The sequence below is a fragment of the Mus musculus genome, chromosome 11, assembly GCF_000001635.26.
Source record: "Mus musculus strain C57BL/6J chromosome 11, GRCm38.p6 C57BL/6J".
Lineage (NCBI taxonomy): Eukaryota > Metazoa > Chordata > Mammalia > Rodentia > Muridae > Mus > Mus musculus.
Genome location: NC_000077.6, coordinates 34,694,929 through 34,717,828, shown reverse-complemented (window position 1 = coordinate 34,717,828; position 22,900 = coordinate 34,694,929). Strand labels below are relative to the sequence as shown.

General features: G+C 44.4%; 1 protein-coding gene and 1 long non-coding RNA gene across 4 annotated transcripts in view; one reads left to right on the top strand and one right to left on the bottom strand.

Annotated features, from left to right (window-relative positions):
* Positions 1-22,900, top strand: part of Dock2 (dedicator of cyto-kinesis 2) — a 557,091-nt gene that overhangs the window by 66,077 nt on the left and 468,114 nt on the right. For 2 of the 3 annotated variants that reach the window (NM_033374.3, XM_017314861.2), the window contains exons 9-17: positions 3,300-3,381; positions 8,922-9,057; positions 10,466-10,541; positions 11,316-11,392; positions 11,934-12,059; positions 13,120-13,244; positions 18,984-19,082; positions 22,328-22,400; positions 22,531-22,634. In NM_033374.3, coding sequence (NP_203538.2) covers positions 3,300-3,381; positions 8,922-9,057; positions 10,466-10,541; positions 11,316-11,392; positions 11,934-12,059; positions 13,120-13,244; positions 18,984-19,082; positions 22,328-22,400; positions 22,531-22,634 — 898 coding nt within the window. Of the gene's footprint in view, positions 1-3,299; positions 3,382-8,321; positions 8,423-8,921; positions 9,058-10,465; positions 10,542-11,315; positions 11,393-11,933; positions 12,060-13,119; positions 13,245-18,983; positions 19,083-22,327; positions 22,401-22,530; positions 22,635-22,900 lie in introns of those variants that run through there. The other variant, XM_017314862.2, reaches the window with a different exon arrangement.
* Positions 9,065-22,788, bottom strand: Gm51858. Its single transcript, XR_003949541.1, has 3 exons — positions 22,718-22,788; positions 21,520-21,717; positions 9,065-9,323 (listed from the first exon to the last, which is right to left on the bottom strand). It is a non-coding gene; the product is annotated as a predicted gene, 51858 (long non-coding RNA).

Below are 22,900 nucleotides of genomic sequence, written 5' to 3'. Positions count from 1 at the left end.
CTGTATTCAACTCATTTGATCCTAGCATGATATTTAGGTGGGAAGGTGAAACTCGGAAAGTCAGGAAACTTGCCCTTGCCCAAAGTCATACATGTTTATAAATGACAGAGCTGAAGTTATACCCATGTCCACTTAACTTCAAAGATAAGTTATTCCCCAGGCAATTTTTGCCACTCAGGTATGAGTTATATCACGTGCCTTGTATGATCACCACCAGAGTTTCAGCACCATTAGTGTGGAAAGCTAGACTTTATTGAACACCTAAGTCCCTGCCACTCACCTGGTTCAGTCTTAGTGGATATGATACTAAAACTAGATACTCTGTCATATCCACTAGATACTAGAAAAATACTAGTTTCTGCTTCTATAGGCCATTTTACCCATGTGCCATAGGCAAATTCCTGTCTCCTAACGATTTTACTGTAGGCACCTGAGGAAAAGGTCTTAACAGCACCATTAGGACCTCAGTGTCCCTTAGATACATGGCAACTTGGGTTTTCACTAGTGAGGGTTCCTGCCCCTCTCATTCACTCATTGATGGATGGCCTCAGTCAGCTTTGTGAAGGGAGATGATAGATCATTGAGATGGCTGATGTGCCACCCTGGATGGAACATGTCTGAGTGGTGTCTCTGGGAGTGCCAGGGACACAGGGCAGCAACTAGGGAGAGGAGGAGAGAGGAAAAAAGTGCCAGAATCTTGAAAGTACCAATCAGGAGAAAACAAGAAGAGAGATGGGGAAGGGGCAAAGAGAGCTGGGCTCCTCCCCGTGCAGTCTGACTCAGATTAGATGCTCCTTCTCTCAAGCTGAAATCCTTTCTACTCCTGCCCAGTCTAGTCACCTACTATCTCAGTACTAGTCTAACCTACTATCCCAACCAGATGTTAAGGCATCCTCTGTCAGGGTTCAAATGGGAACTGGAGGCAACTTATTTGGAACTGATCTTTTCAGGTCAAGGCCATTTGTGGCCAGGTTCTCAGGATCTCCAAAGAGATCTGGCTTGGAAATTAAAAATACATTTTTTTTGGTAGGAAAAAGATGCTGCAGCACAGGCAGGAGGCCAGAACTGAGCTTCTGTCCCAAGGAGTCCAAGAGGATGGGGCAATCCTTCCTTTCCCTTACCCGTGTGTTGATGGTTCAAGCCTTCAGAGTCTATCATCGGCTCTTCTTGGGCAAGGATAGATGGGAGCAGCTCAGCCCTCTAAATTGCTTTTCTTATTTATGATTACATTTCTCTTAGAAGGAAATTGCTGGTGCCTGCTGTTTAAGTGGAATAGGCTGGCCATAAAGGGGATTGTACCATGTGATGAAAAGTGTTGGGCAGAACCCAGGCACTTCAACACGAGCAACCCATAAATAACCAAGGGCGGTCATTTAAAAATGTCTGATAGAGCCTTCTTGCTATCAATAGCAAGTGTCTGGTTGATAGCAAATTTGCTATCTATCCCACTGAAAATTTTTTAGCTTTAAAAAAATGAAAAAAATTGTACATTTAATTTGATTGCATTTTAACTGTAAGTTAATTGAAGGCCAGACTCCATCTGCTCAAGGTTCCGTACCCTTCTTTAGTTTTTATCCTCTTTAACCCTCTGTGTAAGTCTGGCTGGGTGGAGCAGGTTTGCCATCTCAGCTATTCTAGAGACTGAGGCACGAGGAATGTGAGTTTAAGGCCACCCTTGGAAACTTAACCAGACCTGTTCCAAAACCATCACCAACAACACTCAGTAGCCGAGCACTCACAGAGCATATACAAGCCCAGGCTTCAATTCTCCGTGTTTTCCAAAAAGCAAGTGAAAACAATAAACTGGCAGTAAAACTCCAGACAAATAAGAAGTACCATTTTGAGTGTAGGGAAGGGGAGAGAGAGATTGAGAAAGAGAGAGATTCTGAGTAAGGCAGTTCTCGTTCACCTGGTGAATTATTTTATGCTGCCTATTGGGATTGAATTTGGTTATATTGCTATTTTATATTTTATTAATTCAAATTAATGGGCATTTATTTGGCACCAATTGTATGTTTCTGCATGGCATATAACGTCTAATGTCTCATGGCATTACATCACATTAGCACTGGACCTTGAAGTCTTCCTGGCCTGGGTGAACCAACTATATACCCAGGTGTATATAGTTGTCAGTAGAGGTCAGATGGCAAATGGTGATGTTTGAGTCTTGGGGCATCTCTGAGTGACAAGTTGCCACCATCCCCTCAGATAACTCTTCACTGAATTTCCATTACTTTAGAATTTTTTAGAAGTTTATTTTATTCTATGTGTATGTGTGTGCCTGTTTGTATGCACGCCATATTTGTGAAGATGCCTACAGAGACCAGATGAGCTAGGGTCAGATACTCTAGAATTGGAATTACAAGCCATTGTGATCTAGTCTATGTAGGTGCTGAGAACCAAACCTGGGTCCTTTACAAGAGCTTCAAATGCTCTTAACCCCTGGTCCATCTCTCTAGATCCCTCCCATTAGTTTAAAGATAGAGTAAAATAAAACTCCCCAAATGGCCTACACCTTTTCTCTGGGTCTCTTTTTAATTTATCCTCTGACTATTTAACTCTTAATGCTCCTTCTTAGATTCTTTTCATGACCGTTGCATACATCTTTACCTCACCGATAACCTTTCATGGTCCATCCTCAACTTGATTATGTGTTTTTTTTTCCTTAGCAAAAATGTCTCTGACCATGTAGACTAGGATAAACTTTCCAATGTGCATTCTTATGGCATCTTGAAAGTTTCATTTAGAGGTCACTTGCATATCACTATTATGAAGTTGTCAAATAGCCTTAGAACAGTTTATTCAAACTGTATCAAAAGTAAAAACTGTAGTAGGGTCCATCATAGTAAGATATTCTATTAGTAGAAACAGTTGTACTCCCAAAAGATAACTTCAAGAATCCAAATTCAGTGTGAGAAGGAGAGTGGGCTGGAAAGGGAGGGAGAAGCTCTCGGCATTCTGCAGAGCCTGCTAAAATCCTGTCCTTTCTCATCTCTGACTTTCTCTATAACCTCTACAGAGTATGCAGCTGCTCGGCAAAAATATTAGGCAGCTGTGCCAGAATGTTCTTAGCAGTTGGGGAGGAAGGTGTTCGTGGATACACATATGTTCATAATTCTTTCTCCCACTTGATGTCTGTCTCCCAACATAACTTGTCTTTCAGAGGGAAGGGATATATTTTTCACAAACACTGCCCTGTCTCCAGTAGCCACAATGTTCAATGAGAACATAGCTAATGCTCATCCGTATCTATGAATGGATGCTCTACCTGTAACAGGCTGCTACTCTTCCTCCCACAGTGAGAACTATCTGGTGCGATGGGGCAGCAAAGGATTCCCAAAGGAAATTGAGATGCTCAATAACCTGAAGGTAGTCTTCACGGTGAGTTTGCACTCTCTGACCACTGTGCTCTACACGCCCAATGATCTGGCCTTGGGAAGCTTGGGAAGGAGGCTGGCTGGACATTGATCACGATAAAGCATGGGCTGTGTGCAGAGCTGTATTCCAGGCTTTAAATAGGGATTCATTGCTCACAGAAGCATGGTGTGTCCGGAGGATGCTGTTGGGAACATGAATCACATCCTTTGCTCTTCCCCTTCTCTCTCTGTTTCTGACTCCTGTACACACAGACAACATAGTACTATGTAAGCAAGTATACTTCTCTGCGCAACAGTGGCTAGTTAACCCTGGGCACAGAAGATACTATTTTATTTTTTAGTTAATTCACAATAAATCTAATTTTCTTTCTTTGGTTCAGGACTTTCTGAAAGCACATCTAAAATATACCAGGAAAAAAAATAGCACATTTCTAGAACATTGGTTGCCTTATTCATTTGGACATTTTGAATATAATTAAGCCATAGGTAACTAAAGACCTGGCAGGTCCTTAGGACCATCCTTCCAAATACCAATACTTAGCAGCATGACTTATATGTTGAAGGCTAAAATCAATTGTTATTTAGATGAGTTATTTAGGAGGTTGAACTTGACCCTTTAGAATCAAATAGGGGATGCAGTGAACAGAATGAGATAGGGTTAGAGTTTCTAGCAGGGAGCTCCTACCTTGTCCTTTCTTCACTAAGGATGCTGGCATTGTCTGCAAGCTCCTCTGGGGAGAAGACTGCGTGGTTTTGTGCTCCATTGCCTGCATTAGAGAGGGAAATTATGGAGGAGGAGCAGGGATGGGTTTTGGCATTGACCAAACTGACGAGTGGAATCCAGAAGTGACCGACATGCTAGATTAACCTACCTTGCTCTACAATGGTTTTGCTGTTACAGCCCATTAAGTGCAGTGTCTTATGTTACATCGTCATTCGATTGAGGTATAGTTGATTTATTTTGTTTGTTATTTCTAGAAAAAAAAATAGGCCAGAGGCATGGAATGGGATCATAGGTCCTAATTGCTTGGACAGAGTTTTCTTGGCATATACAAATGTGCTTCAGTCTTTTTTATCTCTTACTAGTTAGAAGGAGGAGCCTATTTATTTGCTTGACAAATAGAAGAGTCCCACAGGGCTTCCTGATTAAACCAAGAGACAGATGTTTCATGAGACAGGGAAGGACAGGGAATCAATCAGAGCTTTGCTGTGCAGAGGACCAATCCATGATGCAAATATGAATGAAAGGCCATGGGTGAGTTTGTGTCACATGGTATTAGTGAGAACTGGATCCTGGCTTCACGACACGGTGCCACACCTCCATTTTGCAGAACAAGTGAACTTGAGACCTTCAGTTGAGCGGTTGGACAGACTAGTGCTCCCCTCTGTTGGGATGATTGACATCTCCATTTTGGAACATGAAAGGTCATGGTGTTCTCATGTTTTGCACGGATTCAAGAGCCACATGGAAGCTCTGTACCTGCTGCTAGGATACAGCAGCGGATAAGCTGATGCGGCCCCTGCTTTTAGGTCTGGTAGTGTGGGACCTGAAATAATGATAGATTATATTAATAATTAGTATAAAATTATTTTTATTAATTTCATTTAAAAACATATACCTTGGATTTAAAAAATTTTAATATTTGGGGGTGCAGGGGAAGCAGGACAATAAAACGTAAAATAAACACCACCTGCTATCAGGTGTGTTACCATGGCTTTCAATTCATACCTCTCTTTCCTGCAGCTTCAGACAGCAGGAAAGGAGGATTTTTTTAAATTAAAATTAATTAATTAATATAAAATCAATAAACAAAGAATAAGTACATGGTAACAATGTCAGAGAGCAATCCATATAACACAGGTATTTAAAACAGGGTGACATGATGTTGCATGACTACAATCTACTTTCAGCTGTGATGCTTGCTGAAGCGGGACATAAGCTATGACTCGGCAGCTGGGGCATTAGTTGTCATCTTTCTGTGCCCTTTGGATGCTTGCTTTCTCTGGTCTCTTCTTCATGGGCAGGACTGTGACTCCCTGGGCCTGTGAAGCTGGCATATGGGTCTGGCTGATTGCTGAGGTCACCTCCATCAGCTTCCTAAGAATTTACCCTCCTTGGCCCACAGTAGGAAAGAGGGATGGACCATGAGGCATCCTGTGCTTTAGCCCAGGAAGTCACATGTTACAGGGAAAGAGGGGTGGGAGGTGAAAGGCCCATAATGCACCTGACTGCTATAGTTCAGCTTTCCCCCAAATGGTAAAACTTTGTAAGAACAAAGTAGAAGTGACTGGGGTTAGGGGCAGGCAGCCAATGGCTGGAGCCTACAATCTCAGGAAGGATTGCTGGTTTACACACCATCCCAAGAATTCTCGCTGAGTTGTGAAGTGTATTCAGAAAGTTTGCTGTGGTAATAGAATATCCAGATTTTCTAGGGACTGGGGTGGGCTCCACATGAGAAATAGGGACAATATAGAAACGTGTCTCAAGTGACATGTTTTCTAAGGTGGGGGGGGGAGGGGATGAGACCTCAGAGCTTGACAAGGCTATCAAGAGTATTAGTTTGCTAGAGCTGCTGTAACAAAGCTTCTTGACAGACATTTATTATCTCAGAGTTCTGGACACTAGCAGCAGTGCGCTGATGGGTAGGTTTGTCTGAGAACGATTCTTTGGTTTGTAGACAGCACTTTTCTTCCTGTGAGTTTTTCATGGTCATGTGTACATGTATTTATTTGAGCTGCATGTGTGCATGCATATGATCATGTGTGAGTGTGTGTGTGTGTGTGAGAGAGAGAGTGTGTGTGTATGTGAGAGATGCATGTGTGTATATGTGTTTGAGAGTATGTGTGTATGTGTGTGAGAGAGTGTGTGTGTATGTGTGTGCGAGAGTTCATGTGTGTGTGTGAGTCTGTGTGTGTGAGAGAGAGAAAGTGAGACTGTGTGTGTATGTGAGAGATTGCATGCGTGTGTATGTGTATATGTGTGATAGAGTATGTGTATGTGAGAAAGAGTGTATGTATGTGTGTTTGTGACAGAGAGGGAGAGTGTGAGAGAGGGTGTGTATGTGCGTATGTGTGAGAGTGTATGTGTGTGTGTGAGAGAGAGAGAGAGAGAGAGAATGAAAGAGAATGTGCGTGTGTATGTGACAGAGTACATGTGTGTATGTATGTGTGTGAGAGAGTATGTATATGTGTGTATGTGTGTGTAAGAGAGTTCGTGTGTGTGCGTGTGTGTGTGTGAGAGAGAGGGAGGCAGAGAGAGAGAATGTGTATGTTTATGGCTTCTGACTCCTCTGTTTGTGAAAACAGACATTATATTGGATTAGCCCATTCTAATGACCTCACTCTAACCACACTGTATCTCTAAGAGCTAAGCTCAAGTGCAGCCATGTTCTGAGGTGCCGCCGTAAGGGCTTCAGCAGAACAATTCAGTGTTGGTGGAAACCATTCAGGTGTCAAGGCCTCAATGGCTCTGATATTTCTCCCAAATACATTGGTTTACATATTTCAAAAATATAAAAACACCTTAATGAGAGGGGAAAACCAAGAATGGAGTTCATTGTTAATTCCCGAGGACAGAGATCTTGAGCACAGAGAGAAGTTGATTATGCAAAAGAACAAGAGGCAGACATTTGAGGTGGAGGTGTGTTTCAGAAGAAGGATCCAGAACTTAAAGAGAGTATTGTATAGCTCCAGAGCACTAAAGCAATCTCTGTGGATAAAAATAGAGAGAATAGTGAGGAGTCAGCTGGCGAGGACAGCTGGGTGTATTATGTCTAGTCCCTTTCATGTCAGCTTGGACGGAGGAACACTAACAGGGTAGGAAACAAGAAGCTATTAACGTTGCTGAGGATGAGAAACACAAAAAAGACAAGACAACCCCCCAAAAAACCAAAACCAACCAACCAAAAGCCCCAAACCCCCAAGACCCCCAAAATCTAAAACAAATCCAATATGTCATCCTGCCTTCTGCAGATGAGTTCCTAGGCTGCTCCAGACTGGAATGGCTAAAGGAGTCCTGCGGCTCCTCTGGGGCAAGGCAGGGTGAAGACGTAGCAGGCATTCTCAGCTTACCCTTGCATTCCGGCCTTCTCTCTCTCCCTGCCCCTAGGGGTGATTCCAGTGATAGGGGCAACATTCTTTCCTCCACCAGCTGGCAAAAGGAGAGCCCTTCGTGATTCAGGGTTTCCAGGAGCAACCGAGAAGATATGTATTTGAATCTGCAGGGAGGCAAGACAGCTGAGAAAAACAGAACTTCTGGCAGTTTTGAGCAGAGTTCCTTCTTTGGCAAGAAAACTTGGATTTTGCTATGAAGGCTTTAAACATGGCCCATGGATGTTATGGAAGACAACCTTATTCACTGAAGTCAACTGACTGATGAGGTTCATAGCAACTTGGAGATTACTGTTTGACCAGTCACACATCGTAGCCTAGCCAAACTGGAACAAGAGCTAGAACCGGCCCATGTCCTTGTAGGGAGATCTGGGCCATGCCAAAGTGTTGTCTTATCCCCAGAGACTCTGTCCTCTGCTTTTCCTCTTTCTCATTACAGTGAGAGGCAGGGGCTGGCTGCTTTGCCTGGGAACTGACCCTGATGTGAGCTGGTAGCTTGTCCCCTGTGCATATGTTCACAAGAGAATTAACTCAGATAGTAAGCTGCTCCCTGGCATGGACAGGCCAAGGGTCGCCTGTCTAAGCCAGCGTAATAGCATGTCTTGCTGTTTCTGCCCCAGCTCATCCTAGCTGGCAGGGAGCCCCAGGAAGACAGGCATCTAAATATACTGCAGAGGATGACGTGATGCTCGGGGCACGCCTCTGTGATGTTGCTTCAGTTAGTAATCTCCATCCCAGACTTGCCAAGGGCCAAGGCTATGATCCCAAGGAAGCTTTCCTATAGGGCAAGTAGATGCAAAAATAGCATCATTTTAATAGTACTTGAGCACATTGTCAGGGATCAGATGAGATGATGCAGCAGGGAAGCTACGGAGTCCTGCCACAAAGGATCTCGGCTGAGTCTTGCCTTCCTTATCTGTCCAAAGAGGGGTGTGGTAATGTCCTTTTCTTTTCTTTTTTTTCTTTCTATTTACTAGGTATTTTTTCTTCATTTACATTTCCAATGCTATCCCAAAAGTCCCCTATACCCTCTCCCCCCACTCCCCTAGTGACCCACTCCCACTTTTTGGCCCTGGTGTTCCCCTGTACTGGGGCATATACAGTTTGCAAGTCCAATGGCCTCTCTTTCCAATGATGGCTGACTAGGCCATCTTCTGATACATATGCAGCTAGAGACAGGAGCTCCGGGGGTACTGGTTAGTTCATATTGTTGTTCCACCTATAGGGTTGCAGACCCCTTTAGCTCCTTGAGTACTTTCTCTAGCTCCTCCATTGGGGGCCCTGTGATTGGTGATGTCATTTTCTACCTTCTCTAAGGTTGATGGTGACATTAAAATGATAATCACAGTCCTTTAAATGACAGTTGCTTTGTTCCTGTTTTACATGTTTTTATTAAATGCACAACCATAACTGTTTTCTCTCCTGCCTTTACAGGATCTTGGAAATAAAGACCTCAACAGGGATAAGATTTTCTTGATCTGTCAAATAGTCCGAATTGGGAAGATGGATCTTAAGGACATTAATGCCAAGAAGTGCACCCAGGGGCTGAGGAGACCTTTTGGGGTGGCAGGTGATGACTGATGTTCTGCAGTTACATTTTATTACAGCACATGTTTTATATAGCTGAATTTTAAAGATTATTTCCACACCCTCACCCCTGCAAAATCTGGGCCGAGCAGCTCTTCCCTAACTACATTTGTGACGACTAACCGAAGTCACCGGTGACTAAGTTCAGATTTATGGGAAGCTCGGCAGATAATGTGGTCCTGAGGTCTTGCACAGAGCACCCAGGAACGCTGTGCCGTCTGAGCAGTTGGCGCCTCCGCTCCTTATTGCCTGTGAAGAAGGAAGAACAATACGCTCCAGATCTAATTATGGGGAGCAAATCATTTTGAGAAAAGAAAGATATCCAGAATAGGAAATGCAGTTACACAGAGTGAGTCATGCCATCCTTCTGAGTTCCAGATGAGAGCAGACATTCAGATGAGAGTGGGGGCACTGCAGGGTCCTTATGTGCCGCCCAGAGCCACACAGCTCCACCTTGCCTCTGGTGCTGGCTGTGCATGCACCCAGAGCTTCATCATTCCTGCCCTACTTTCCTGGGTTACGTGCTATCTCTCTGGCTATTAGTGGAAGGAACTATTATTTACCTAATATATTTTCTTTTTTAATTAACACACTTTATTTCAACTAAAGTATATTTTTCTCAAAAGATGATTTAAAAACCCATGACATTGCAATTGGATATACCACTTTTTTTTCTCATTATTAAAATATAAATTGGGTGGGGTGTGTGTGTGTGGCTGGAGGAATGGCTCAGTGGTTAAGAGGGCTCGCTGTTCTTCCCGAGGACCAGAGTTCAGCTCCCAGCACCTACATCTGACAGCTCATAATCAATCACCTGTAGTTCCAGCTCCAGGTCATCAGGTGCTTACAGACCTCTGCACTCATTCTTACACATGTGTGCAACATATATAGATACATAATTATGAGTAACTAACTAATAAAGCAGAGCTTTCAAAGCTGATAAAAAAATCCAAGTTTTACATCATGAACTCTTTTAAACCCCTGTAGCTCATCCATTTTGTTATCTTGGAATACTTCCTTCTACCATTACAAGTCCCCTGGCTTCCCAGTCATCCCTCGCATACTTGCATACTGCCTATGAAGTCAGTTGGCAAGGCTCACGGATTCAACAGTTCTGTGTATGTGCCATGCGCACGGTTGTGGAAAGAGGCTCTTTTATTGCATGCTTGGGTCCTGTGGATTTCCTGCCCTGGGGTTTTGTGGGTACCAAAGAGAGTCAGTAGATACAGTAACAAGAACCTTGTTGCTCAACTTCCAACCATTTCCTTTGCCTTCTTCTGTACCCTAGCCCTGCCCCATGTTGCTTCCCTTCTCTCCTGTTTTATGATCCACTCTTCTCTTCACCCCTGCCTGGCTGAACTAACATCCGTTCACTTCCTCTGTCTTTCTAGTTATGGACATCACCGACATCATCAAGGGCAAGGCAGAGAGCGACGAAGAGAAGCAACATTTTATTCCATTTCACCCGTAAGTCACTCCCGTGTGGCTCCAGGCTGTCCACCCTACTCTTACTGCTGCCCTGGGTGAACTTGTTCCTCCTCTTAGTAAGGGGGTAGGTGGGCCTCCAAAGAGGGCACCCTGACATGCTAATGATCCAGAAACTTCTACTGCAGCCAGAGGAAGAGTGCCAGGCTCAGGGGTGAAGTAGTAGACAAGGTCAATGTGACCCTGCTTATACTTCAGATGGGTAATTAAGCAGATAATCAACCAAAGCTTAAGGCATTAATTACAAGTGTAGCAGGGACCACAGAGTGTGAAGGAGCAGCCTATTGGGAGCCCTTTGTGGAAGCCACATATATATTTGTGACATGAGAAGCAGGGGCAACCAAGGAGGTAATTATAATTTTTTTTTTGCTTGAAAATGACCCATGTTGAGAGCAGTGTCAAGATTGAGCACCACAAAGATCTCCAGGTAATGGAGCCAGTGACTCTAGCCAAAGGTGAGTGACTAGGTCTTCCGGAGCTACTGAAGTCCTTGTTACCTTCCAGAGAAGACATTCATGTCAGAGCCGTAGCGATCTCTCCTGTCACATGAATGCCTACGACTGTGGCAGTCATTGGTTGCCTCAAATCGCAGAGCCATACTGTTTGTGAAGAGGGTGTTGCTTTCTCTGAGCTGACATGGAAGGCTCACTTTGCACCTAAGTGGTGCTAGATATCTCCCATGTGGAAATCTAGGACACAAGATGGAGCTTCCCATCGGGCAAAGCAGGAACATTTGTGCTCTCTTTTCCTTCCTAGGGTCTCAGCTGAGAACGATTTCCTTCACAGCCTTCTGGGCAAAGTCATAGCTTCCAAGGGAGACAGTGGAGGGCAAGGTATGGAGTCACCATCATACAGAGTCCAAGTACGATAAACTTGCTGCAGCTCAGGAGCCTCTGCGACATCAGTAAATGGGTCCAAGTCCTGGACTAGACAGTACAGTGGGAAGCATGTGGTCTGTAGACCACCCATGGAAGCATGGGATGGGCATTCCTTTCATAAGTGACAGTGAGGAGTTGCTCTCTCCTGTGTGCTGCCCTTTAAGTTACAAGTGGTTTCATCCTTACCCAAGTCCTGGGATACATGAGCTGGTATCCTCTCTGCTTTAGGAGACTCGGGTGCAGAGATTGTAATAACTGTCAGAGGCTGACCCAGCTATAAGTGAACGTTGCCCAGAGCCCCTGGGGTTGGCCTGTTGCATCTGTGAATGTATCTGTTATTTCAGTAGTCTCCTATAGGAGAGATGGAGGAGAGGAAATTGGGGAGGGGGAGGAGAAAGAGGAGGAAGAGGAGGAGGAAGAGGAGGAGGAGGAGGAAGAGAGACAGAGACAGAGAGACAGAGAGACAGAAGCTGAATGTTCATGTGTTCCCTTCCAGGCCTTTGGGTGACCATGAAGATGCTGGTGGGGGACATCATTCAGATCCGTAAAGACTACCCACACTTGGTGGACAGGACCACTGTGGTAGCCCGAAAGCTGGGCTTCCCAGAGATCATCATGCCAGGTGGGACACAGCTGCAGTGACCTTCCTCAAGGGCAGGGCCATGAGCAGGGCTGAGGAGTCCAGCTGTGTAGTTCATAATTTCCTAAGAGTCAACTCCCTTTACTTTATTCCTCTACCTGAACAAAACCACTGCAAACCATGTTTTCCCATACAGTAACATAGATCCCCTTTCTCCCAGTCCTTCTTTATAGGCACCGCTACTTTAATAAGCATTTTTGGAGCTCTGCAACTTGCTTTGTCAGTCAGAAGCTCACGGGTGGCATCTCTGTTTTACTATTCATACCAAGATCCCATTTTACTCGGGGGGGGGGGGGCGGAGTGGTGCTACTCTCCAGCTTTTAGAGCATATTTTATAGTCTGAAGGACCCATGCTTACAGTAACATGTCCAAACGCCATACAAGGTATTCAGAAGTCCCCGCAAGTCTCTCTGTGCCTCTCCTATTAACTAACCATGCCTATTAGTGCATTCAAGACATGCTTGAGGCTTTTCATGAGGCAGATTGTGTAATGACACGCCCTCTGACTCATCCTTTTCTCTCCTGTAGCTAAGTGGTGGTGGTCCAGGGTGGGGCCTGTACTGTGATTTAATGATATCTGCTTTACTTGAGATCTCAATGTCTGCTGTTCACTCCCTTCGGGAGCTCACTCAACCTGTGCTCCTGGCCCTTCACCCTTAGACTCTAGGATTCATGGGAAATCCCTCAACCCTACTTTTGTGCAACAAAAAGGCCTATCCGTGGTTGAGGGCCAAGCTCATTTCGCTTGGTGCTTTCCTTTACCTTCCCAGAAGGTGTCACTAGAGGATGGAAATGCAATGGTTTGAACAGAGAAAACATGGCCAGTTTTGAGCACCCCACCTGGCTTTCTGCTGCTGATTTTTCCAGCATTCCGACCCTCCCTTGCTACTTACATCTCCATCCCTCCTGTCAGGTTAAAAAAAATGCCCTTTCTAAACTGCTCGGATTTTCATTTTATTAATGGTCCTTCCTGCTTCTCCCTGTCCCCTCCACCTCTGTGGTTAGTGCCTGACTCTAACTCTGGTCTTCTCTCCATCCTTAGGGGATGTCAGGAACGACATCTACATCACTCTCTTACAAGGTGACTTTGACAAGTACACCAAGACCACACAGCGGAACGTGGAAGTGATCATGTGTGTGTGCACAGAGGATGGCAAAGTGCTACCTGTAAGGGACTCCAGAGTGCTGAGTGACAGGACCCGGGGCTGAGGGACTGATCATAATTATCTGCTCTCTGAAGGATCAGAGTTTTGGGGAAGACATTGAAACACATGATCTATACTGTGTAGCTTGCTTAATACCTTGTTCTAGGGTCTAATTAGAACCTATGTTAATTAGTCTTTTTACCTAAGCATTCTTCAATGTATACTTTCCTAATCTGTGTCTGTGTGTATGTGTATAAGTGTGTGTGTATGTGTGCCCACTCTTGTTTATAGGTTATCTTTTTTTGTAGTTAAAAATGTTGTTTTCATTGAAGCCCAAGCTAGTTTAATTCAGGCAAAATCCATGGTAAAGATCAATACAGAGCCCTGGGCTGGTGTGGAGGTTCAGAATGTCTTCAAAGCAGACATCCTCAGCACTAAATCCAACTCCGCAGCGCTCACCCAGAAATCTAGGTGGAAAGTCTTATTCGCAAATTGGTCTCCAGAGGGTTAGCAGCATGCATTCAAAAAGGCAAAGCACATGGTTCTATTTACAGAGCATATGTCCTGTGCAATCGTTGTCATGTGTGTTTATATCTATTTGCTTATGTTTCCTTTAAGGTTGTCAGCACTTGTGTCCAGTGTGTGGGAGGGTTTGCTTCTGAATTCTTCCTCTCTGAATATTTAGCTGAAAATGAGATCATGAGATCGGCTCTCAGCAGAAGTTACAGCGTGGGCAAACATTCCTCCTAGGACACCTATAGGGAGTCAGATAGCAGGGGGAGGGGTGCAGAAGGGGGAGCCACCAGCCCTAGCCCTACAGCCCGGAGCTCAGGCCTGCCACAATGTATCTATCACCTTCTGTCTAAAAGTGACTAGCACCCTGAAGATAATAGTCCCCATGTCAGGCTGGGTAGTGGCACCCTGTTTGTTATCACTGGAAGTTCACAAAGGGAGAATAGAAGTTCCGGCGGAGTAAAACAGGTCTTAGGTCCTGCAGTTCACAGTGGCAGAGATGGGGATTGACTCAGCCTCCTCACCACAGTGCCTGTAACCTTAAGAAGATTCTCCAACATATTGCCAGTTTCAAATTGAGGCTGCTGGCAGCTTCAACAAAACCCTGGGAAGACTCTATCGGTTTTAAATGTAAAAAAGGTTTTACAACTGTCTTTTCATTCTTAAAACCACTGTGGTTAATTAATTGCTGATGAGCAAAACCCTAGCAAAACCTCTTTTGTTGGATGCTAATACTTTTCTGAAAAATAAAACGAGCGAGACACACTTGGCTTGAAAGAACACAGGGGAAGGAAGACAGGAGGCTCTTATCTGAAAGGGAAACTTTCATTTTGGGAATGTATGGATCAGTCATTTTTGTCCAGTTACCTTCCCAGAGATCTTTTAAACCTCAGCCTCATCACTAAGATATTGGTATCACTTGACTTCCACTCAGGCAAAGGACAAATCAGAAGGGACAGTTAACAGGCAAACTGACACCTTGCCTTGTGTCTGATCTCTTCTTCTGTCTGCCATTGTCACTCCTTCAAGCCAGACAAACGTACTGCAGACAAGCATGAGGAGGAAGAATAACCATGTGACATACTGATAATTTTTAGTTTCATACATTAGTGATACTATGGAGGAGTTCAGTTGGCTGACTATTGAAAAATTGCTGAGGAAGCCTGTGGGAGGCTTTTCTTTCCCTATCTGCAGACATGACTACTACTGCACATCGTGTAGCATGTTCAAATGCCCCTGCACTGTATGGTGGACTTCTGTGGGAATGGTCTCTCTGAAAATGGCTCAGTAAGCAGTATGTTAACCTTAACCCAGCCCCATTTGGTGTTTCAAGGACCTTACTTAGATTGGGAAATTCAGAGTTCAAATGCCCTGAGTTCAGCATCTTTCCTATTATTCCTGTGATCTTAGATTGGGGTTTTTAGTCTTAAAAACACGCAATGTAGTCTCTTCTTACACAAGAGTAGATACAATAAATGTTACACACTCAATACAGGAGAGCAGTAGGCAGAGATGGCTCATCATGGCTAAGAGAAACTTTAGGAGGAATTGAGGGGGTCAAACAGGCATCCTATCCTGAAGCTAGTTACCAGAGATGCTGTCGGGCCAAGCACGTAGAGGTAAGAGGCAGTGTGGTAATGTGATTAAGACCATGACTTGTAGGACCAGGCAGCCAGGTTCAAAGCCCATCTTATCCTGCATTAGCAAAAGGGCCTTAGCCTGGTTCTGTGATCTCTGTGCACCCAAGGGTCTAAAGTCAGCCCCGAATGGGACCAGTGGTGGCACCTTACTCCTGAACGTATCAGATGAGGTAATCTACATAATAGTTTTCCATTACTTTGGCCATTGTTATTAGAAAGGCATGAGCCCTAGGTTGGATTCCACTTGTAGGTGTTAACTGGCATTTCCCCATCATGTGGCCTTCTCAGTGTAGAATACATTCTCTCTCAGAGACATTCACATCTGTGGTATGGAATGATATGGCCCAACCCACACATGATTCCTATGAAGTCATCGGGCATGTTTTAGGACCCTGGGTTCACCCAATGAGATCACTTTTCAAGGTCAAGTCTACATTAAAGCCTCCAGGCTTCCTGATGTCCATTCAGATTTTCAACTGAAATTGTTTACACTAGCTGGAGGCTCTTATCATTAGTTGAGGGCAACGGAAATGGGCAATATGAAGAATAAAAACCTTATAGAGACAAATGCACTTATGTCCTTAAAAAATGGGCTCACTGCTAGTCAGAGTGCTTTCTTTATTTAAAACTATTTAAAATTGTATTCATTGAGATTTTCATACATGAACACAATGTGCTTGAATAAATCTACTCCAGTATCTCCCCTCCACCTCCTAGATGCCCCTTTTTATGTCATCCTCCAAACTTCATGTGCACCTTATATTTTTAACCACAGAGTCCGTTTGATGCTGCTGGTATGTGCATGGATGTAGGACCATCCTTTGGAGCATAGGCAATCTACCTGGCACAGCATCCTTGACATCCTTAGCAAGGGGTGTGCTCTGTCAGTCTTCCCTAGGATGCTCTCCTGTCACTTTCTGTATTCACGTTGGTCTCAAGTACAGAGGGTGAGGTGAGGACAGTTTTTAGTGTTCTCAGAATAGCAGTGAGACCTTTTTCTCTGGCATTAGGACATAAAGATTCGTGATCAAGATAGTTTTGTGATATCCAGTTGTCTTCTATGAGGCTGTTTCTATCTCACCAGAGAAAGATATATATTTTCAGATTTTTATAGGCTATATGAGAGTCACTGAGGCTACAGAGTCTGTGATCCCATAAATGTCACCACTGTCCATCTTTCTAGGCTGGGACGTGTGCCAGCTATGAAAGAAGGGACACTGCTCAAAGGGCTAGTGGGCCTCGGGTGTTGTGCCACTCAGAGCCTCAGTTTACCCAGTAATGGAATGGTCATAACAGAAGAGATCATCACAGGTGGTTGTAAGGTTTGAATTGAGTTGGGTGGTGTGTGGTAAGGACTTAGCAGGATGCTAGGCACAAAGCTCTTTCTCAGGGGTGGAAACCTTTAAAAAGCATGATTCAGTTTATTGCTTATGGAAGATCTGCAAGGCTTCATCCTGTACCAAAGAGCATCTCCTTCATCTCCAGCTCATGGCTGTCTGTTCTATAGAAGGGGCATCCAGACAGGTGTCTATGTCCTGTTTTTCTTTTCTTTTTTTGTCTAAATGGATTTTTGTCAGAGGTACCACAGAAGTTACTGTCCTATTGCTGTGAAAAGACACTGTGACCAAGGCAACTTATAGAAGAAAGCATTAAATTGTGGACTTGCTTATGGTTCCAGAGGGTCTATGACCATGATGGTAGGAACATGGTAACAGGCTGACAGGCAGAGAGAGAGAGAGAGAGAGAGAGAGAGAGAGAGAGAGAGAGAGAGAGAGAGAGAAAGAGAGAGAGAGACTGGGCCTGGCATGGGCTTTTAAAACCTCAGTGTCCACCACCAGTGACACACCTCCACAATAAAGCCACACCTCCTCCAACTAGACCACACCTCCTAATTCTTCTCAAAGAGTTCCACCAACTGCAGACCAAGCATTTAAGTATATGAGACTATGGGGGCCATTCCCGTTCAAACCCCACAGAAGCCGAGCTCATTTCTTGCCAGTACCTGAGCAAACAGAGGAGCTTTTCAGTGTTAGTGGAAGGTCCTCTTTCCCACAGTGTAATGTTCAACAGGGGCCACAGAATACCAACTTGTGACCTGCTTTGGTGACTCAGACTGGCTACGGGTCTGTAGTAGCATCTTACAGGACCTGGTGAGAGGTCTGCCCTCATTCACCAGAAAATAGGCACTCAACGAACAGTTTCAGAGCTAGCCATCCAAAACCAATTATCATGTTCCTACAAGTCTGGAGACTTGAAGTTAAAGATGGGGAAAACTTGCCATGAAAACCACACATTGGCCCCTTCTGGGTGACTACACCTTGGGTAACATGCTGAGGCCCAAACAGATTTAATGAGAACAAAGAACAGGAGGAGAGCCAGGGATGGGGAAGTAACTCCTGAGAATTTGGAGGTGGTCACTTAGCTCTTTTCTCAAGCACTGTGACGTGTGTGTGTATGTATGTGTATGTGTGTGTGTGCAGGTGTGTATGTGAGCATATGTGTTTGTGTGTATGCATGTGTGTGTTTGCACAAACATCCTCTACTGATATTCATGTTCTGTGTGCCCTTGACTGAGAATGTTTCCGCTCAAAGCCAGCTTAGAATCTCCTTCAAGATGCTCAACTGTCTTCATTTCTAAGGAAACTTTCCCCATTCCTCAGCTATACTTAAACAGCCCTTCTTTACACACAGTAGTAATCTGTCTCTGTCTCTCTGTCTCTCTGTCTGTCTGCAGTTACATCCCATTGTCAGGAATGACTGCTGAACTCTTCTGAGCTCTTCTCCACAAACTTGACATTATGCCTATTCCTCTAGGGCAGTGGTTATCAACCTTACCAGCACTATGACCCTTTAATATTGTTCTTTATACTGCAGTAACCTGTCAACCATAAACTTATTTTTGTTGCTATTTTTATAACTAATTTCGCTACTATTATGAATTGTAATATAAATCAATGACATGCAGGTTATCTGATATGCAACCCTCGTGAAAGGGGTTTTTACAGTCCCCAAAGTGGTCACAACCCGCAGGTTGAGAACCTTGCTCTAGCATTGAGTCTAGGTGTGGCCCCAGAGAGTGCTCCTCCTGCGCTTCACTGAATCATTGAAAATCTCAGCTTCTCACCCCAGAATTGTTTCCCAGATCAGATACCCAGGAGTCTTTCTGAAGCTGCTGCCATCTTCCAGTGCCCACAAGGCCCTGTGGTGCACTAGTTTTGGGAGCCCATCAGAAAGAGGCGACTGTTTGTAAATGTTACAGACATTCACTTTGGGGTAAAAGTAGGATTAGTAAGACTGGCAGCCTGCAGCAACTCCAAGGCTGGTTACCATTTACAGTAGGCAGCCACGCCAGTGCCTGGCAGACTCCAGTGCATTTCAGAAGAGAAGTAATAGAACCTCTGCAGTTAGGCAGCTGTCACTTCCAGGCTGGGGATGACAGTGTAGAAAGCCATAACGTAGAAAGGCTGTCAGAATAAGAGCCTGGCGGAAGGGCTATGGAAGGAGAAGCTGTTTTTGACTTAACATTAGCCTTGGCCTTTGCGCCAAAAAATGCCTACCTCAGATAATGGCAACGTTGCAGTGTTTCTCTCCATTTTTGTCTTGGTCAGAATGCAATTTGTGTGGGAGCGGGGGATAAGGCCATGAACGAGTACCACTCAGTCGTCTACTACCAAGTCAAACAGCCCCGATGGATGGAAACAGTCAAGGTAATAATAATAGTAACAGTAACAAGGGCAGCAAACGTTTCACAGCCAATCAGACACAGTGTTTAGTGTTTTATGTAAGTGATTCACTTATTGCTTACAACCACCCTTTGTCTAACTGGGCACAAAACAAGCAAGCCACTTGCCCACAATCCCACTGCTACTGTGGGTCAGAGCTGGGGTTGCAACGTGAGCAAAGCTTGGTCATGCTCCTCTCTGATGGCAGAGAGACGAGGGGTGGGCTGGGGCTATCTCTGCCTCCCTCTTAGGAGTTAAGTCTTACAAATAGAGGCAGTTCCTTGAGGCCCAGGGTTCATGCTCTACCATCCCCTCTCCAGGCATGTCAATCAACCACTTTGCACTGGCTCCTCCTTTGTAATGGGAGTAACAATAACTGGGGGAAAGAAATTATTTAATCCAAATAGAAGGCTCCATAAAGGAGGGTGCACTCAGCCTATACTACTCTCTCTTGGATGCCTGGCATGATGAGAGGCAGTTCTATGGGATCCAAACTGGATGCGACTTTCCTTCAAGACTCTCCCTTCTACATGGTAGTGTAAGTCACCATTCCAGGGACCTTCATGCCTCCTGCATTGTTCTAGTTGTCTCTCTGTTGCTACGATAAACACTAAGACCAGAGGTAACTAGAGGAGGAAAGACCTTATTTCACTCACACTTCCAGATCATAAGCTATCAGTGATGGAAGGAGGGTCAGGAGCTCAAGCAGGAACCTTGAAGCAGGAACCATGGAAGAATGCTATCACTGGCTGGCTCATTGGCTAATGATCAGCTAGCTTTCTTATATAGCTCAGGACCACTTGTCCAGGAGTGGTAATATTAGTTCACAGCGGGTTGAGCCCTCCCACATCTGTCATCAATCAAGATGATCACTCACAGATAGACCTCAGGCCAATCTGATCTGGATAGTTCTTTAATTGTAAGTTGCAGTCAAGTTGATGATAACAGGATATTGATTTAGTGATGGGGGGAGGAGAAACATGTAGTGATTTCAAATGTGTAGAATTATGCTCTTCAAAGTCTTCCTCATATAAGTCTCCCAAGGCCCACAATATTCTGAAGCTACTAAGTGACATTTCATTTAAAAAAGTATTCCCTGATTAAATAAATGTGATGGATGCTGAGAAATTTGAACCAAATCTAGGCTTCAAAAGGCAGATTCTTCATTTCAGGTTCTGATGTGGATGTGCTCTGCATCACTGCAGAAAGCATAGAGCAATGTATTTTCTAAGCTCCACTGGCCAGTGAGCTGCTTCTTTTCCTCATCGACCCATACCCTAGGAATAGCATTCTGTTGAACACATCTCAGCAATTCCTTGTCCTAATCTGTCAGGTGTGAACTTTGACAGACATGTGGACTTTTGGCCAGTATGTAAGAACATATCATGTTTTCCTATCATGGAATGACCCAGTCACTTCTGGACCATACTTTCTGGAGGGATACAGAATGATGGGAGCATCTTTATTTGGCTCTGAGTTACAGAAGTCATCACCAATGGGAGTAAGATGTCCTCTGAAGCACTGCACAGACTGTGAAACAGTAACTGAGCTTGTGTCTGGTACCATATCATAGCGCTCAGTGAGCTAGTCACCAGTTACCTTGATCACTGAGTCAAAGTGGAGTCATCCCATAGTTTTCTTGTCAATGGTGCCTAGCAACCTGCGTTGTTTTATTCAAGAGGGAAGAGTGACAAAGCTTCCAGGAAAATGTGAGTCTATCCAGGGCAAAGATGACTTTTGTAAAATGCTTAAAAGAGAAGCAGACATATATACAAATTGCCAGGTCATTATAATAAGCCGAGGAACATGTCTGCTGGAGCAAGATGTAGGAGACAACTCACTGAACAGTGAAGCATGAGCAAAGCTTCCACCGCCTGTGCTAAGATATTAGCAGATTCTTTCTGTGGCCCGTGCTCTACAGACTCAAGACAGACACAGGAGTTCTGTTTGGCAATGGCTATTCATACAATGGTCCTTGCTTTGTTGCTTGTGTTTCTGTTTTCTACAGTAGGTCTCTTTGCACATACTCTCAAAGAGGACGGGGTAGGCTACTTGATCTGTGAGCTTTCTTGCACCCTGGTTAGACTCTTTCTATGCTAACCATCACCACATTACTATTATTGTCACCTGTTTGGAACATGAGCTTGCTGGATGCAGGGACTACCATACAGCAGCTGGGCTAATGCCCTGCATGATTATAGCTATTAGTAACACTCAATCTTTAGTGTGTGTGTGTGTGGGAGGGGGGGACGATGACAAAAGAGGCTGCAGATGCCTATGAGTGTCTCAGCTCTTTTGCTCAGTCCAGAAAACAGGCAGAATGGTGGACACTCAGTCTCAAATTTTACTTTTTGAAACAGAAAGGGTCATAACCCACACCTCTGTTTGTCACTGAATAGTCACCCATGTGGTTCAAACTTACCCTCCTTTCAAATCCAAGTATGATTCTTGTAGATAGCCTAGCTTGTCTGTGTTGTCCTGAACTGCTCATGAGGCTCAGGGGAGGAGTGTGCTCACGAGCCAGGCTGAAAGTGCTTCAGTTAAAGATGCCAGGAAACTAGAGGTGGATGTGTTGGAGGATGCTGCTGAGGTCACCGGTGAGCAACTGTCCTCATGTAGGCTTTGAAAAGAAAAGCATCAGATATGTGTAACCAAAGAGGGGATAAGTCTAGATATACACACTGGATTAAATATATGTATATTATATATACGCATATATGTGCATATATATATTACACACACACACACACACACACACATATATATATATATATATATAGAGAGAGAGAGAGAGAGAGAGAGAGCTTTATTAGTTTGCATATGTGAGAATCATCAAGCAAAGTCCCAAGTGATTATTGTTAATTTTCTAAATCTGGCTGCAATGCAGGAAAAAATGTGCATGCTGCAGCTTGTATTGCATCAAACCACATCCTATAGTTATGTGACTTTTATATCAATTGGGGGAGATTCATTTTTCCTCACTGTAATTTATGAGCCTCTTTTCATTGGCTGGGGATGCAATTTGCCAAATGGATTTCATCCGATACTTTATTTTCTCCTTATAGCTAGTTCTTATGTAATTTATTTACAGCTCATGAGTCTTGATGGATGGGAAGTAAACCAGCACATACTGTTCCAAGTTAAATGGTCAGGCTGCTGAGGTGGGGGCTGGGTGGGGTTGGGGTCCCTGCAACTCATTGTTCCCTGAGCTGTTGTTTCTGCCCACTGAGGTGGCTGTCCCTATTGAAGATATGCAGAGGATCCATTTGAGGTTCATGTTTCGACACCGCTCATCACTAGAATGTGAGTATGCCATTTATGGTATGCCCGCTGTACCATTAAAGAGAGGGGGACAGAATGGCTGGCTGGCAGGCTGGCTCACTCTTAGAGATTCCATTTCCTTTTTCTTCTGACCTTGCAATGCTGTCTCTAGCTAAAGATAAAGGAGAAAAGAACTTTGCCATGTCCTACGTGAAACTCATGAAAGAAGATGGAACCACTCTGCATGATGGATACCACGAGTTGGTGGTTCTCAAGGTATGGGGGAGTAGAGCCTGCAAGGGGCAGAGCTGTGGTGGCAGGATGGTCACTAGCAGCAGGCACTCTGAAATCATACTCACCAGAGCTCACCAGCTTCAACAAAATCTGCACTTGTCTGGACCTCTGTTTCCCCTTCTTTGAGCCCTCAGGGAATCCTTATGAGGAAGTGATGAGACAGTTGCTTACAAACGGGAAGGTGGGGAGCAAAGACCTTTCTTGGGCTTTGTTTCATTTCTGCTTCCAGATACAAGGTATCAGTAATG